Source organism: Microcaecilia unicolor, chromosome 9, assembly GCF_901765095.1.
Source record: "Microcaecilia unicolor chromosome 9, aMicUni1.1, whole genome shotgun sequence".
NCBI lineage: Eukaryota > Metazoa > Chordata > Amphibia > Gymnophiona > Siphonopidae > Microcaecilia > Microcaecilia unicolor.
This window is the reverse complement of record NC_044039.1, coordinates 201,575,585-201,591,197: the sequence shown is the minus strand read 5'-3', so window position 1 is coordinate 201,591,197 and position 15,613 is coordinate 201,575,585. Positions and strand designations below refer to the sequence as shown.

Genomic DNA, 15,613 nt, shown 5'->3' with positions numbered 1-15,613 from the left:
TGCTAATCATTTTCTATCTTTCAAAAGATTTTTAAATTGCCGTTTTATTTTAGTTGGAATCAGTGGTGTTTACAATAATAATATTAATACACCAATTTGCAAATAGCCACTTCACTTCTAACTTATTTAAAAGCATTTATATTCTTCCAAACTGCATATTCACAGTGAGTGATTAGGAATGGCTATTTGTTGAACTGTGTTGAATGCCACAATTTTTTAACATTTGTTTGCCTTAGTGAAATTGGTTATAGCTGTCCTTATTTTTTTTGTAATGCTGTGTATAAAATGATTTCAAGAAACAAACAAAATGTGTGTAGTTACTGTCAGTGGTGTTTTCGTAAACTTAGTGGTTTGAAATAAATAGAACCATTAAACTTTTACTTTTTTTGTATAGCAGTCGAGCCAACATGCTGTACACCGTGACTCAGCAATGTTTCTGAGGCTGTGTCCCCTAGCCAGTGCAGGAAAATGGCATCCTGTGCAGTACTCGCCCAAGTCCTGACCCCAAACTCTAGTTGTGCAACTCCATTCAGGATCACAACCCATAGTTTGGGTAGCTCTGCTGTACACAATAAGGAACATCACTTCCATGATCTATTTGAAAAAAGTAAGATTTAAAATATGCTCAGATCATAGTTTGTGTAATATCTGCAAAGAATCTGAGCCACTTAATTCTGTGTAGGTACACACACATAAGTTATAGAAGCTATCAAGTAGAGCAAGAATAATGCTATAACTTCAACCAAAACCTAACTGGAAAAGCAAACCTGAACCAACCTGCATCACATTTATTGTACTTTATAATCTGTTTATGTAATTTTTAATATGTATCATTCTTTTAATTATGTAAGCCACGTTGAACCTGAGTCACTCTTGGGCTATTGTGGGGTATAAATATCGTGCATAAATAAGTAACTTCCTAAGTAATCCAATTAATATAACTTCTGTAACTTTGCAGGGAAGAATTTCGTACAATGTGGGTGATTGGGTTAGTGTTTAAGAAAATGGAAAATTCTGAAAATCTGAGTGTTGATCTTACATATGACATTCAGTCTTTTACTGACACAGGTAAAACTTGTTTCTTCCTGACGCTTGAAAGAGTTTCAGGATTTTTTTTTTTTTTTTTTTTAATTTTTTTTTCAGTTTTCAAAATTTTATTTTTAGGGAGGATTGTTATTTCATGACTTTGAAATTGGCTAGGAGTTTGTGCATATTGTATATCAGTTTCCCACACATCTGCAAAAGCAGCTGTCAATGGTTAACTCCTGTAATTAAGGGTCTAGTTTAAACATTTGCTAAAACGTGATATGTATTAATGCACTTTTGTAAAAAAGCTCCATTCACTCTATTTTAAGTCTTGCTACAGTCAGTTGTCGTAATTCAGATTGGTTGATTCTTAGCTCAGCTTAGTAAATCAGGCCAAAGTAACTTGCTGATTTTGGACTGTAACTTCTATTCACAAGCACTGTCACCTTTCAGATTTCACCCTAGCATATCATTTATTAAAATATTAATTTTTTCCCATCAAGGATTAAGAAACTTCAGGTCTTACATCTGAGATTTTTGCCTTTAGGAATAAATTGACAATTTGAGACACTACTGGTTGTGCAGCTGGCTCCTAGTTACTCATTCACACTTATATCTCAATTATGGACATGTAAGCTAGCCACCCAGATGATTTTCTGAATTATTTAAAAAAAATTAAAAGCATAAAAACTACATGAAGAAATGGGAAACAGAAAATGACAGCAGATAAGACCATATAGCCTATCCAGTCTGCCCATCCATACCCATCTAGCACTTCTCTCCCTTAGAGATCCTACAGTCTGTCTCCACCTTAACCTTGAGGCCATTCCATGGATCCACCACCCTTTCCATAAAGAAACTATTTCTTTAAGTTACTCCTGAGTTTGTCCTCTTTCACTTCATCCTATGACCCCTTCATTCCAGAGCTTCCTTTCAGGTGAAAGGTTTTTCTGTGAATTTATGCCACAGAGCCATTTAAATGTCTCATATATCCTCCCTTCTGCTGTCTTTTGAAGATTACAAATTGTTTATTGGGTGTTTGAAATATTGTCTAAACTGAACTTCAGATCAGGGCAGTGAACAAAATACAAAATTAAATGGTAAAAAGGAAAGCCAAAAATAGGATGGAAACAAGCACTCAGAGGTAAAATTTACATAGTTGGACAAAAGCCTTGAGCTCTTGTACAGACAAGATTGTTAATCACCCTGGAATCAAATGACTAAAAACCAAAATAAGACGATGTCTTCGATTGGACCTTGAAGTTTTTAATAGGTCTCACTTTGGTTATTTGGAGGAAGGTCATTCCAAAGCTTGGGCCCTAAAAAGTAGAAGGCCGTATTCCTAGTGGATTCCAAATGAGCAAAATGGGAGGCTGGGGAGCACAGATCAGTGGGATACAGATTTTAAGGTTCTGGAAGTAGTATAAGGAACTGACTGGATAAACAGCCGCTGACCAGAATAATAAGCTATGTGTGTAAGACAAAGTAACTTAAAAAATTGTATGGAAGGAGCCTGGGAGCCAATGAAGTTGGAGGAACAAAGGAGCAACATGATCAGATTTTTGGGCATGGAAGAGTAGTTTTGTTGCAGAGTTGTTTTGAAACGTTTGAGGTTGTGGACCATTGATCCTGCAGAGAGGCAAATGTTACTGAGCTACTCTACTTTAGTTTGCAGAAGAACTTTTGTAAAAGCTGGAGTAAGAACTGATCTCTGCTGTACACCATTGATAACATCCCTTTTCTTGGCGTGAACCTCATATACCACTACCGTCTGTTGCCTTCTGCTTAACCAGTTTCTAATCCAGTCATTTACTTTAGGCCCATACCAAGAGCACTCAGTTTGTCAGTCTGTGTGGAACAGTGTCAAAGGCTTTGATAAAATCTAAGTACACCATATCTAACGTTCTCCCTTGATCCAACGGTTTGCATACCCTGTCAAAGAATTTATCAGATTTGTCTGAGACCTACCTCTAGTAAAACCATGTTGCCTTGTGTCATGCAATCCATTGGATTCCAGAAACCAGTTTGGAAGTATTTCCATTAACTTACCACATATGTCAGACTAACTTGCCTATAGTTTCCAACCTCCTCCTGCTTTTGTGAAGAGGAACCTTGTCTGCCCTTCTCTAGTCTTCTCAAGACCACTCCAGACTCTAAAGAAGCATTGATCAGTGGAGCTGCCAGAACTTTCCTAAGTTCCTTTTGTACCTTTGGATATATCCTATCTGCCCCATAATTTTGTCTATTTTTCAGTTTAGCTAGCTCCTCAAGTACACAGTCTTCTGAAAATCATTCAAGGTCTACCACATTTCCATTCCTATTGGCCTTTGTCTTCTGCTATCCTGACCCTTCATTTGTGAGGACAGAACAGAAATAAATATCTGTTAAGCAATTCTGCTTTATCCTTATCAGTTTCTAAATATATTTCCCCTTCGCCCTTGAGCCTCACAATGCCGCTTTTGCACTTCCTCCTATTGCTAACACACAAAGGCCCCTATGATCAGAAGCAAATTTGTTCACTGGAGGCCAATAGCACCATACTAGCATCCTCGTTTGCTCAAGACCGATGATTAGAGCCGGCAAGCATGTGCTCGCCAGCTCTGATTGCAACAAGCATGCAAATGCATGCTAAACAGGGCTTCAGCTATTGCTCCCCAATGATCAGCAGGCAGAGCACCAAGATTTGTGCTATTCCCACAGCAAACCCTACGCCAGCTCAGATCTGGTGTTTGGGTATGCTGAGCATTGGGGAGGATTGGGGAACCCTGTCCAGCATGCATTTGCATGCTAGCAGGCCCCCCCCATAAGCAGTCCAGGCCCTGGAGCTCCAGCCCCCTAGTGGTTAGGGTGGTGGACTTTGGTCCTGGGGAACTGAGGAAGTGAGTGCAATTCCCGGCACAGGCAGCTCCTTGTGACTCTGGGCAAGTCACTTAACCCTCCATTGCTCCATGTAAGCCGCATTGAGCCTGCCATGAGTGGGAAAGTGCGGGGTACAAATGTAACAAAAAAAAAAAAAAAAATTCTCACCAAACAACCAAAATATTAAACTCTGATGTCCCAAGTGGGCTGCCAATTGAACCCTGAGCTTCCCTGGTGGCTTAGCGGAGGCCCCTCCCCGTACCTTGTCACTGCAGGAGGGAGTAACGCAACTCTCCTCATCTGGTACTGCCTTAAAAATGTTGGCACCCTGCCCAGTGCATCCTGGGATGCGCTGGGCAGGGATTCCCTACCATATAAGGGACTTATGGTTGGGAAGTCTCACCTAGCACATCATGCCACTATTTTTTGAGGCAGTGCCTGACAAGGAAGGGAGTGTACTGCTTCCTCCTCCAGTGACGGGGTATGGGGGGGGGGGGGGGAGGACTCTGCTAGGCCACCAGGGAAGCTTGGAGTTCAGATGACAGCCCACTTGGGCCTTAGGGTTTACATTATTTTGGGGGGGGGGGGGGCGGCTGGAGGTCCAATGGACCTCCTGCCCTCCCCGTGTCGCTGTGCTATGGGGGGGGGGGGGGTGGCAGATGGCGGAGGTTTGGGGGAAAGGGAAATGGGACTTGATATATCACCTTTCTGAAGTTTTTGCAACTACATTCAAAGTGGTTTACATATATTCAGGTACTTATTTTGTACCAGGGGCAATGGAGGGTTAAGTGACCTGCCCAGAGTTACAAGGAGCTGCAGTGGGAATGGAGCTCAGTTCCCCAGGATCAAAGTCCACTGGGGGTCCCACGGATCTCCATTTTCTCATTTGACAGGTCCAGGCTTTTGACAGCCCGGACCTGTCAAACTAGTGTGGGAGGAAGGTGGCCTGTGCGCATGTTCAGGCACAATCCTGCACTTCCCCCTATGATTAGAGCTAATTGCATGCTGTTAAGATATATCCTAGCTGCTAGGCATAGAACATGACCTCTTCTAAGAGCTGCTCTTCAGGAAGAAGACAAGCTATTCTAAATAAAGACTAATAACCATTCTCTGTGGCTAGCAGCTGGAGTAAGTTGGGCAGTATGGGTAGGTAGAACTGGGTGGACTAGATGGTCTGGCTGGTCTTTCTGCCATCATCCTCTGTTAGTATCTTACAAAAAATCATAGTACTGCATCTCTAGATACTGCTTTGTGGCAGCTTTTTTTTTTTTTTAAACTTGAGTTATACACAAGTAAAACATTTAAAGGGGTGCTTACACAAGCTGGTTTATCTTAATGCTGAAATATCCATGTATCATTGTCAAATTTAATGTCCTGCAAATTTCTGACTTCTGGTAAAGTTGATTGAAAATTTTTATTTCAGTGGATATTTCAGCCTATGCCTGAATTTTATATAATACAGATTGTATAATTGAGATTTTGACAAATGTTTTGAAACTGTTACATTTATACATGTTTTATGGCAGACTATGGAAATTTACAGTCTCTTAGAGAGGAACGGCCATAATTTTTCCTTTGGCCATCCTGATGTAGCACGACACATGGTAGGAGAAACTCCTTTCTCATTGGAATGCTGTGTAGTGTATTTAGCTTTTTTGAGGGCCTGTTTTCCAGAACCATGCTAGTGATGCACGGCAATGCAAACAAAGCTCATTCACTTTGAATGGGCTTCATTGGCATTGTCACACGGGAATCACTGGCATGGTTTGATAAAAGAGGCCCTAAATTCCTTAAAGCTTCTTTTGACAGATTTGACCTGTCAGTGGCAGGAATGAATTGGGCACATGAGTGGTGAATGAGGATGCCAGGGTAGAACAAATTTGCCAGAGCTGAGAACTAGTTATAAAGGTCTGAGCAGGAAAAACTCTCCAAAGTGCCTGATTCAGAAACATTAAGGGCAGAGGACTATAAGCATAGAACCACTCCAAAGTGCAAGAGGTTTGAAAATCACTTTTTAAAGATGTTCCCTCCTAGTTCTAGAGCTCTAACACAAAATGCCTGCACAGGCCCTTCTTGGTTCAGAATAGCCCATCGAGTTGTGCCACAAACATCTAGTAGTTATTCTTTAGTGCAGAACTTGCATATCTTCTCCATGCCAGGTGTCGGCAATGTAAAGTATACGATAGCACTTTTTTCAAGATTTTATTTACAGTGAAACAAATTCATACCTCCACAATACAAATACTTACAAAATACATCAGATTACATTTCAACCGCGCCAATACAAATGTTAAAAAATCTTTTTTATTAAATTTTAACCATGCTTATCAATCTCGTCCTTTGCTTCCTCGTGCATCTATATTTGAAGATAGCTTTATATTGTCTAGTTGGTAACTTCTCATCTGTCAGTCTATTACGAAAAGAATTTTAATGTTTCATTGTTGAAAAAACTTGCAGCAATAACTTGTACTGAAAAGTGACTACAGAGCAAATGCTACTTTCTTAATTGCAGGAAATTTTACTGGCATTTGAGAGCAATAATCAGATATCTAAAAAAATAAAAAGTTTCATTTTCCATCAACACCCCTCTTATCTTATTAAACTTGTTGAGCCATAATTCTAAGCTTTGAATTTCTTGGAATTGATTTGGTGGAACTGGAGCTGATTGATTTCAAAGTACTTTAGTTCCAAACTGCTTACATAGCCTTCTCTTGACACAAAACATGTTTAAACATGGGCCCATGGCATTGTAAGTGTTGAAATCTACTACTATTTAACATTTCTAGAGCGCTACAAAGTGTATGCAGCGCTTTACAAACACAGAAGAAAGACAGTCCCTGCTCAAAGAGCTTACAATCTAATAGACAAAAAGTAAAGCATTTAAATTTAAAATATTTAAGCAGTCAAGCACAAGAGAACAGTCACAGAAGGACTGAAGATGTTGAAGGGTGGTCAGTGTGATTAGGTGTAACTCTGGTTGGAGTAGTGGGAGAAGGTGATAGAAGAATAGAAATGGGTGAGGTAAAAGAGTGGGTGAGGTAAAAGTAATGAGTGGGTTGATACACTCCACTGTACCAGTGGAGTGTATCACAACAGACCTCTTGTAACTTGGTCAACATCGATGAGCACTTTGACTCTTGAATAGTGCCTGAAATTCTAGTTGGAAAGATCTTCATGGAAAAGTTTCATCCTATTGCAAATTATCATTCTTCATACAGATTCAGGACAGTTTGTCTTTTATCTTGCAAGCTGACATTTAATGTATTTAAATGTGCAGTGATGTCTGTCAAGATCATGTGATTTATATTTTTTGTCCTCCAGCTACAGATAAATATGACCAAGCTCCTGAACACACATTTTGACATCGTGACACACAGCAAATCTGGCAAGAACTTTCCCTGCTCAGCCATTCAACATTACAATGGCTTCCATTTCTTCTAGCAAAGTTTTAAAGCACCTGTGGGTCAATGATCGGGCTATGATTGCATTTAAAATTTGTCTTATCAGACATGACAACAGAGCATATGATGAAATATTCGCCCAGGTTCTCCTGGTGAATAATGCAGTGAAAAACAAGGGTCTGCTTAATCGTTTCTGCAGAAGGCTAATAAATCCAACATTCTTACCTATTATTGCAGTTGCTTCATCAGTTGTAACAGAAATAATTTAGTTTTTAATATCAGTGCCTCCTTTGTCATTTTCCAGACTGATAACCTGACCTTCATAATATCTTGCTGCTTGTGGTTCCAGTCATAGGTGAAACAGCACACAACTCCTCCATAACTAAAGTCAAATTTGCAGCATCAGACATTGAAATCAGTTTTTAATTGCCTGTTGAAATGGTCAACAATGTCACATGCACATTGCTGAGCAGCTCTAGCTGAGAGAGAGGTACATTGTGAATTCTAGACAAAATGTCAATTTCTTTCAGACCTTCAAACAGATATTCAGCACATTGTAAAAAAAACCTCTTTGATAAACTCGCCATCAGTGAACAGTTTTCCTTTTCGTGCAATACAGAGCAACGCAGTGTAACCTGCTTTGGTAGAACTTTGATGTCTCTTTGTAAGCTTCATTAGAGTTTTTGCTTTCTGTATGATTCCATACGTTTTGTAACATACTGAACTGTGTAGCAGCAACCATATGTAACAGATAATTCATGCCTTTAAAAAATGTCTCAACACTTCATGTGCATGCCACAGTGGTTTCACTGCACAGTGTGCAGGTGATCTTCTCTTCTTGAGGAACAAAGCCATATCTCGCTCCATTCTTTTTGAAAAAGTCGTGCCTTACAGCAGGGATATTCCAGAAATGAAAGATTGAGTTCATGCTGTACGCTATAAGGCTCTTGGTCTTTGGGAGTAATTTTTGCATACAATCCTATTATAAGGATTCAGAGTTTCTCTGCTGTATGGATTCTGAGTTGCAAGAAAGTCATTCTTTGTCATCACAGTTCTGAAAGACTCTTATAAGGAAAATATCCTATCCCAGATTTGTACAAAAGATGGAGGCAAAAAATATTTCACAAGATGGGTTTTAGTCTTCAAATGGAAAAGTTTTCAGTCTGGCATTATGTACCAAGGCCCAGATACTTTAATTGTTCACTGAACACCTGTGCCATCTCTACTAGCTAGGGTGCTGGACATTTTCTATTAGGCTGATAGGGCAATGAAATGCACTTTACCATGTGATGAGAAAAAGGCATCAATAGTGCAGGAAATGTGGCTACTTCTGTTTTCTTCATAGTTTCTGCTCTTTAAGTTCTTTCGGCTGAGGTGGCATGCCAGTAGCTGCAGTTTCATCATAAGGTTGTCTTAGAAACACATCATAAGTTCCTACCAAATGTATTGACACCTTTTCTTATTGATTAAGAAATAACATTTCTTATCTTCTTTCCTAAGCTTCGTAGGCACTAGTTTGTGAGAATGTTGCATACTCTGTACTGTAAACAAACTTTTGCTTGTATTTCCTGAAAAGGATAGAGTATCTGTCTTTACAGCTTTATCTCTTTTGATTCCAACAGACCTGGTATTTCAGTGAGAAAGTATACAGTAACTAATTAGTTAATATCATATATTCAGTTCTGTTACGATCAAGCTGGTATTCCTCTGACCAACAGAGTAAAATCTCATCAGATCAGAGCCACAGTGGCTGCCGTAGCTTTCCAAATCCATTTCACTAGGGAATATCTATGAAGCAACTACCTAGACTGTGTTTATACCTTTCACTTCATACTGCTGCTGGAACAGTCTTCAGTCAGATATGTTTTGGCGAAGCAGTACATTCTCCTTGTGAACTATTCATTGTTTGCACCAGTATATACATTGGTACAGTTGCAGAAGGTGGAACAACTTCAGGTTTGGAAGTAACTCGTGTGCCTTTTCAGTCCTGTTTGTTGACAGAAAAAGTGAGTAACTGTCACAGGTTCTCTCTATAAACATCAGACTTAATCAGACCCAAAATACCACCCTGCGAGTTGACTCTGAGCTTGAAGGCAGTGTTTCTCAAGTTGGTCCTGGAGTACCCCCTTGCCATTCAGGTTTTCAGGATATTTACAAAATATGCATGGAAGATTTTCATATAATGGAGGGAGTGTATGCAAATTAAGCTCATGCACACACTCATTGTGGATATTATGAAATCCTGACTGGCAAGGGGTTACTCCAGGACCAACTTGAGAAACGCTGCTTTAAAGGACTGCTGTGCACAGGAAGGGCCAAGCATGCTGAGAACTTTAGTTCTGAGCTCTGGTAAAGCTGTTCTGCCCCGGAGTCTTTGGATATGTTAATCTTGCTATCTTTGGAGAACACTTGTTAACAGCTAAGCAACTTTGCTTTTCAATCTGCTAAAGGAGCATGATCTCTGGTAAAGAATTTTTTTAAGCTTATTTGAAAATTTTTCTTAGGTAACAAAATATATCTGTGCGCCCTGGAATTTCTTCTCTTGGCATCATGCTTTGCTGATAGTTTTGATAGTCTTTTTATCCAAAATATCCTTGACAGTTTGAAACTGGGTGGTGGTAAATGAACTGTTCCTTAATATTCCTCCAGACCAGTCCAGGCATGTGGGTTTATGCTGTCCTGCTTAACAGATGAAGTGTGAAGTGAAGTACTTGAATTAGTGGTGTCACTGCATAAGAATCTTGTGCAGCTAGTAGTCAGTCAGTATATCTCAGTCTCTAGCAGTTGGTGAAGCCTGGAGCTTCGGTCTAGTAAGCCATGTTCAGGGGGGTTAGTTTTGAAGCTTCACTTTAAAAAAAAAAAAAAACACACACACACAACAGAAACTAACATTTAATTAAAAACACAGTGGAAAGTCTCTTGAGTGTGCCTACAATCAGAGGAGGCAGTTTGCAATCACTGTTTTGATCCTAGCCTGACAGAGGACCCAGTTTTGGCATGAAGCACTTCCATGTTAAGCTCAGCGGCAGAAAGCATGGTTCTGGATGGGCCTCCTTTATGAGCAAAATGAAGTTTCGGGAGGATGTTGGGTGCAGGGTTCATAGTTTGAAGCCACTGATGAATCTGGCTTTTAGCTCTGAGTTTGTGCTTTTGGTGCAAAATACTTTTTATTTGAAGAAGGGCTGAAGGGTTCAACTGAGATCCAGGCAGTGCTCCTGCACCTGACACTCAGTTTGGAAGAGGACTAGGAAGAAAATGGTTCTTAGGTGTCACAAGATTCCATGGACCCCAGTGGTTAGCTGCTCATGGCTCAAGTAGAACCCCAAAATGAGTGATTGGAAGATGATGAAATGCCTGTTGGGAAGGATTTTTCATGGTGAAGAGTTGCTGTTTTTAGTTGCTCAGGTTCTCTTGGCTCTTATGACTTCTGATGAACAGCTAGCAGGAAATTTCAAAGAGGATGTCTGCTTTTAGAAAGTGTTAGCCAGCCAAGACCTTCCCACTACACCAAGCAGTCATGGAGATGATAGCAGCAGAGTGGGACACTCCCAATGCAGGACTCCTCACCAGGGCTGTACCAGTTTCCTGTGACAGAGGGGGAGTCCTTATGGCTCCGAATGGATGTGTTGGTATCTGCATTTACCAAGAATGATGATTGTCTGTGGAGGATGGATAAGCTCTTAACAATCCACAGGATTGGAAAATAGATGTTCAAACAGGACCTTTGAAGTTGCAGCTCTGGCTGTGTAGGCAGAAGTCTGTGGAGGTTGTGACCCAAGCTTGTTTGTGCCAGGCAGAGCAGTTGTCTGAAGATGCCATGGAAGGATCTTCTGCAAGAGTTTGGGTGCAGTTGAAGATGACTGCAGCCTTTTTAAAGGATGCTTTGTACATCTTAATTAGTACTTCACCAAAACCATAGAACTCTTGGTGGTGGTGCGTCATTTTTCTGTAGCTCAGAAGTTGGGTGCCAGATGTGTTTCTTTTATAACGTCCTTTTTGAGCAAGCTCCCCTTTAAAGGGAAGCTGTAGTTTGGTAAGGACTCGGAAAATCTGGTAGAGTATGGGGAGTTCAAAGTTTCTAGACTCTAGGAGGATTGCCCCAGATCTGCATCTCATTTCCAAGGAGTTGGTGTTTCCATGAGGCCAGGAGCTATTGAACAGGACACGAGTGGATCTCATGAGTGTGTTTAGAGGTCATTCGAGAGATGCCTTGGAATTTGAGTCCTCTGCATGATGTCTTAGTCTTCTATTTTGCTGATAAAAGCAGAGGTTAATTCAGCTGGAAGCAGTCTCCGTTCCTGCAGCAGAACAGGTAGGTACTCTATTTATTTTGTGGTTCCCAAGAAGGAAGGATAATTAATGCTTATTTTGAACTTTAGAAGGGTAACCAGGGCCTTATGCATTCTGAGGTTCTATATGGAAATCTTGGATTCAGTGATAGCATTTTGGCAAGGAAAGCTGCTCACATCTCTAAACTTAAAGGGTGTGTATCTGTGGGGTCCTCATCTTTATTTGACATTTATGATCATTGAACTGCATTCCAAACACTTCTGTTCAGCTTATCCATGGCTCCAAGGGTGTTTTCCAAGGTGATGATGGTTGTGGGGGCAGCATTGTGGAAAATGGGTATACTGATTAATTACAACAGTTTTCTGAAGAGTCAGGAGGCTACTAGCCTCTTTAAGAGGTTGGCTGGGTAGTCTGAATGGCCAAAACAAATCCTTTTGTAGAAGCATAATTCAACACTCATTTCTGACTAGACAGGATGGAGAATTGACATAATCGGGTCAGGACTTTACTCAGGAAAGTGCGGCCACAGTCCTGGGATTATCTGTAGATCTTGAGATTGTTGGCAACTACTTGGACTGTGTTTTTTGGATCAGGGCTCATATGCATCCACAACAGAGGGTGCTGTTATCCCAGTGGTTGCCTCAGAGCTAGGACTGGGAAATGGTCCTTTTCTCAGCAAAGAAGCAAGGACCAGTTTGTTGTGGTAGTTGAGGTAATTGAATTTCCACCATGGGATGCTGCTGGAAATGCTGGAGTGGATTCTAGTCATGACAGATGTCAAGTCTCTGATACTGGGGCCCACATTGCTTGGGACAGGTAGCCCAAGGGCATTGTTAAACATGGAGGTCTCGTGGCAGATCAGTCACTTGGAAGTAAGAGCTATATGGTTGGCTCTTTTTTTTTTTTTTAACCTTTCTGTGACTGATTCAGAACAAAGCAGTCATGTAATGTCAGACAGTAGCCTATATTAATCAACAAAGCAGGATCAAAAGTCAACAGGTGATGGAAGAGATGTGCTCAGATTTTCTGGACAGAAGGGCATTTTTGGAGCTGTTGGCAGCAAAGGTGGCTGGTCATGGGTGTGATTTGGGGGGGGGGGTGAGGGGGGCATTGCCCCCCCCCCCCCCAAATGACTTAGTCTTACCCAATGCTTTTTTTGTGCCGGTACTGGCGGGCGGCAGTAGTAAAAACAGCAAGCAGGCAGGCTTGACTCCATAGTTCGCTTCCCTGCCTTCTCTGCGTCCCGCCTTCCTCTGATGTCATTTCCTTTTGGGCGGGCGGGACGCTGAGATGGCAGGGAAGTGAAGGACGGAGTCGAGCCTGCCTGCTTGCTGCTTTTGCTACCGCTGCCTGCCAGTTCGCCGCTGCAACTTCGGTACTAGAGAGTGGAGTGGAAGTGAGCCAGCCTATTTAGTCCACTGTAAGGAAGGAAGCCATTTGGTAAATCTCTGTTTCCACTCCCCCGCGCAGCCGTCGACGTTCACTCAAAACACAGCAAGCAAACCTGTGAGCTGCTGCATTCACGCTGTCGTTCTTTATTGTTGGTCCATCTTCAACAAGTCTAACACTGTTTTTGTTGGGTAGGCAGTGCCTTACAAGGTGGAGGAGAAAATAAATAATTGAATATCACTAAAACAACTTCAAAAATTATTGTAGCTAGTAGAAACAGCAATTATAAATTCTGTAGTTTGTGCTCATTTTTCTTCACTGTTATTCTATACAATTCAGATGGACAGATTTCAGTGAGAATATTCTGTTTCCTGATGGGTTCATCTTAACTGGTTGTAATCTGCCTTGGGAAGCCTAGTGTTTATAAAGACGATGGAATATATTAAAATTAAATGGAAGTAGAATTAAACTATCCTTTCATTGGGGCACGTTATCACATCTTCATCTGTTTTGTAGGTTTACCCTGGACATGGATGGGAGGGGAGAGAGGAGAGTTGCTGGACATGGATGGATGGATGGAGGGGAGGGCAGGAGAAATGTTGGAGGGAAGGAAAGACAGGGGAAGGAGATAAACACGGATGGAGGAGGAAGGGAGAGAGGAGAAATGCTGGACTTGAATGGAGGAGAGGAAGGAGATGCACAAGGATGGTGGGAGGGGAGAGTTGAAATGCTGGACATGGATGGAGAGGAGGGAAGAGAGAGGAAGTGAGATGAACATGGGGGGGGGGAGGGGGAGAGGAAAATGCTGTACATGGATGGAGGGGAGGGAAGACAGAGGAGGGAAGCCGGCAGTGGTGCGCACAGGAGTACGGCCCCGCGCACGTTTGTATTATGCTTTGCCAGGGAGGGAGTAGCGAGAGAAAAGAGGCAGAGAAGGAAATGCAAGAGCATGTAAGTTCCCTGTTCCTCCAGGCTGCCAGTAGGAGAGAGAAAGAGAGATGGGAGATGCTGCGAAGGGGGAGAGAGGGGAGGGGAGATGCTGGATATAATGGGGAAGGGGATGGAAAGAAACAAGATGGGTAGGGGAGAGAAGAGAATTGCTGGACAACAGGGATTGATGGAGGGGACAGGGGAGAGAGTAAATTTGCTGGAGATGGATGGAGGAGAAGGCAGGGGAGAATGGAGAGTTGCTGGACATGGATGGATGGAGAGGAGGGCAGGGGAGAGAATAGAAATCGCTGAACATGGAGCGGAGGGCAGGGGAAGGAGGAGAATTGCTGGACATGGATGGAGGGGAGGGCAGGAGAGAATGGAGAGTTGCTGGACATGGATGGATGGAGGGGAGGGCAGGGGAGAGAGGAGAATTGCAGGACATGGATGGATGAATGGAGGGGACAGAGGACATTTGCTGGATATGGGTGGATGGAGGAGAGGGCAGGGGAGAATGGAGAGTTGCTGGACGGAGTCAGGAAGGAGATGCATATGGATGGAGGGGAGGGAATAGAGGAGAAATGCTGGACATGGATGGAGTGGAGGGCAGGGAAGAGAGGAGAAATGTTGGACAAGGATGGAGGGAAGGAAAGACAAAGGAAGGAGATGCACATGGATGGAGGGGAAGGGAGAGAGGAGAAATGCTGGACATGGAGGGGAGGGAAGACAGGAAGTAGATGCACATGGATGGAGGAGAGTGAGGAGAAATGCTGGATATGGATGGAGGGGAAACTGCTGAGTTTAAGGGCTGGTTTGGAACACGTTGAGGGCAGATACTGAAACTCGAAGGATATGGACGGGGCTACAGATGGTAGACATGCATAAGGACACAGGAGGATGGTGGACATTGGTGAGAGAAAAAAAATCAAATGGAAAGAAGACACTGGGACCAAAGTGAATAGAAAAACTGAATGATCAGATAACAAAGGTAGAAAAAAGTATTTTATTCAGAATTTATTAATTGGAATGTGTCAGCTTTTTGACATGTGCATCTGTGATATTTTGCATGTAAGTTTAAATTTTTCTGGTATTGCTGCATGCTGAGTGACTTGAGTTAACTTTCCAGTTCAGTATTTTGCCTTCTTATTTTTTGATTTCTAGTTCCTTGTGTCATGTCTGTTGTGTCATGTGTTTTTCATGTGTGATCAAGGTGCAGTATTCTGCTAGCGTGTAATATTTGCAGCCCTTTTTGTTTTGCTTTTTTTTCACGAGGTAGTGTATTGGTGTTTTAGAGCCTGGTGTAATTACAGTTCTGCCTTTTCACGCATAAGGTTGTAGCTCGTCCTGTCGTTGGAATTAGTGCTGTTATGGTTTAGTAAGGTTGAGTGTGTTTTTGCACAAGTTTGTGTATAGCGTTTTGCATTGGAGAGATTGTGTGTTGGCCTTACTGAGGTGGCACCAAAACATCAGGGTGTAGAGCCTAAATCATGACACACTACCTCTTGAAGGATCTACATATAGAGCCTATGCATTTCTAAGGTCAACACTGGCATGGTATGGGAAAGGGGGTGGGGAAATACTACTGGAGAGGAAGAGGGAGTGCTGGGTAAGGAGGAAGGAAAGAAGGAAGGAAGAAAAAGCTGGCTTGATATCTCATACACGTTCATTATGGTTATTCCCAAAAAAAGCCCCCCCCCCCCCCCCCCCCCAAATGAAAC

At 42.0% G+C, this 15,613-nt stretch overlaps 1 protein-coding gene across 4 annotated transcripts in view; it reads left to right on the top strand.

Moving 5' to 3' along the window:
- The window catches only part of PAPOLA (poly(A) polymerase alpha), a 277,966-nt gene that overhangs the window by 205,446 nt on the left and 56,907 nt on the right, over positions 1-15,613 (top strand). For 3 of the 4 annotated variants that reach the window (XM_030215241.1, XM_030215240.1, XM_030215239.1), the window contains one exon: positions 959-1,068. In XM_030215241.1, coding sequence (XP_030071101.1) covers positions 959-1,068 — 110 coding nt within the window. Of the gene's footprint in view, positions 1-958; positions 1,069-7,206; positions 7,533-15,613 lie in introns of those variants that run through there. The other variant, XM_030215242.1, reaches the window with a different exon arrangement.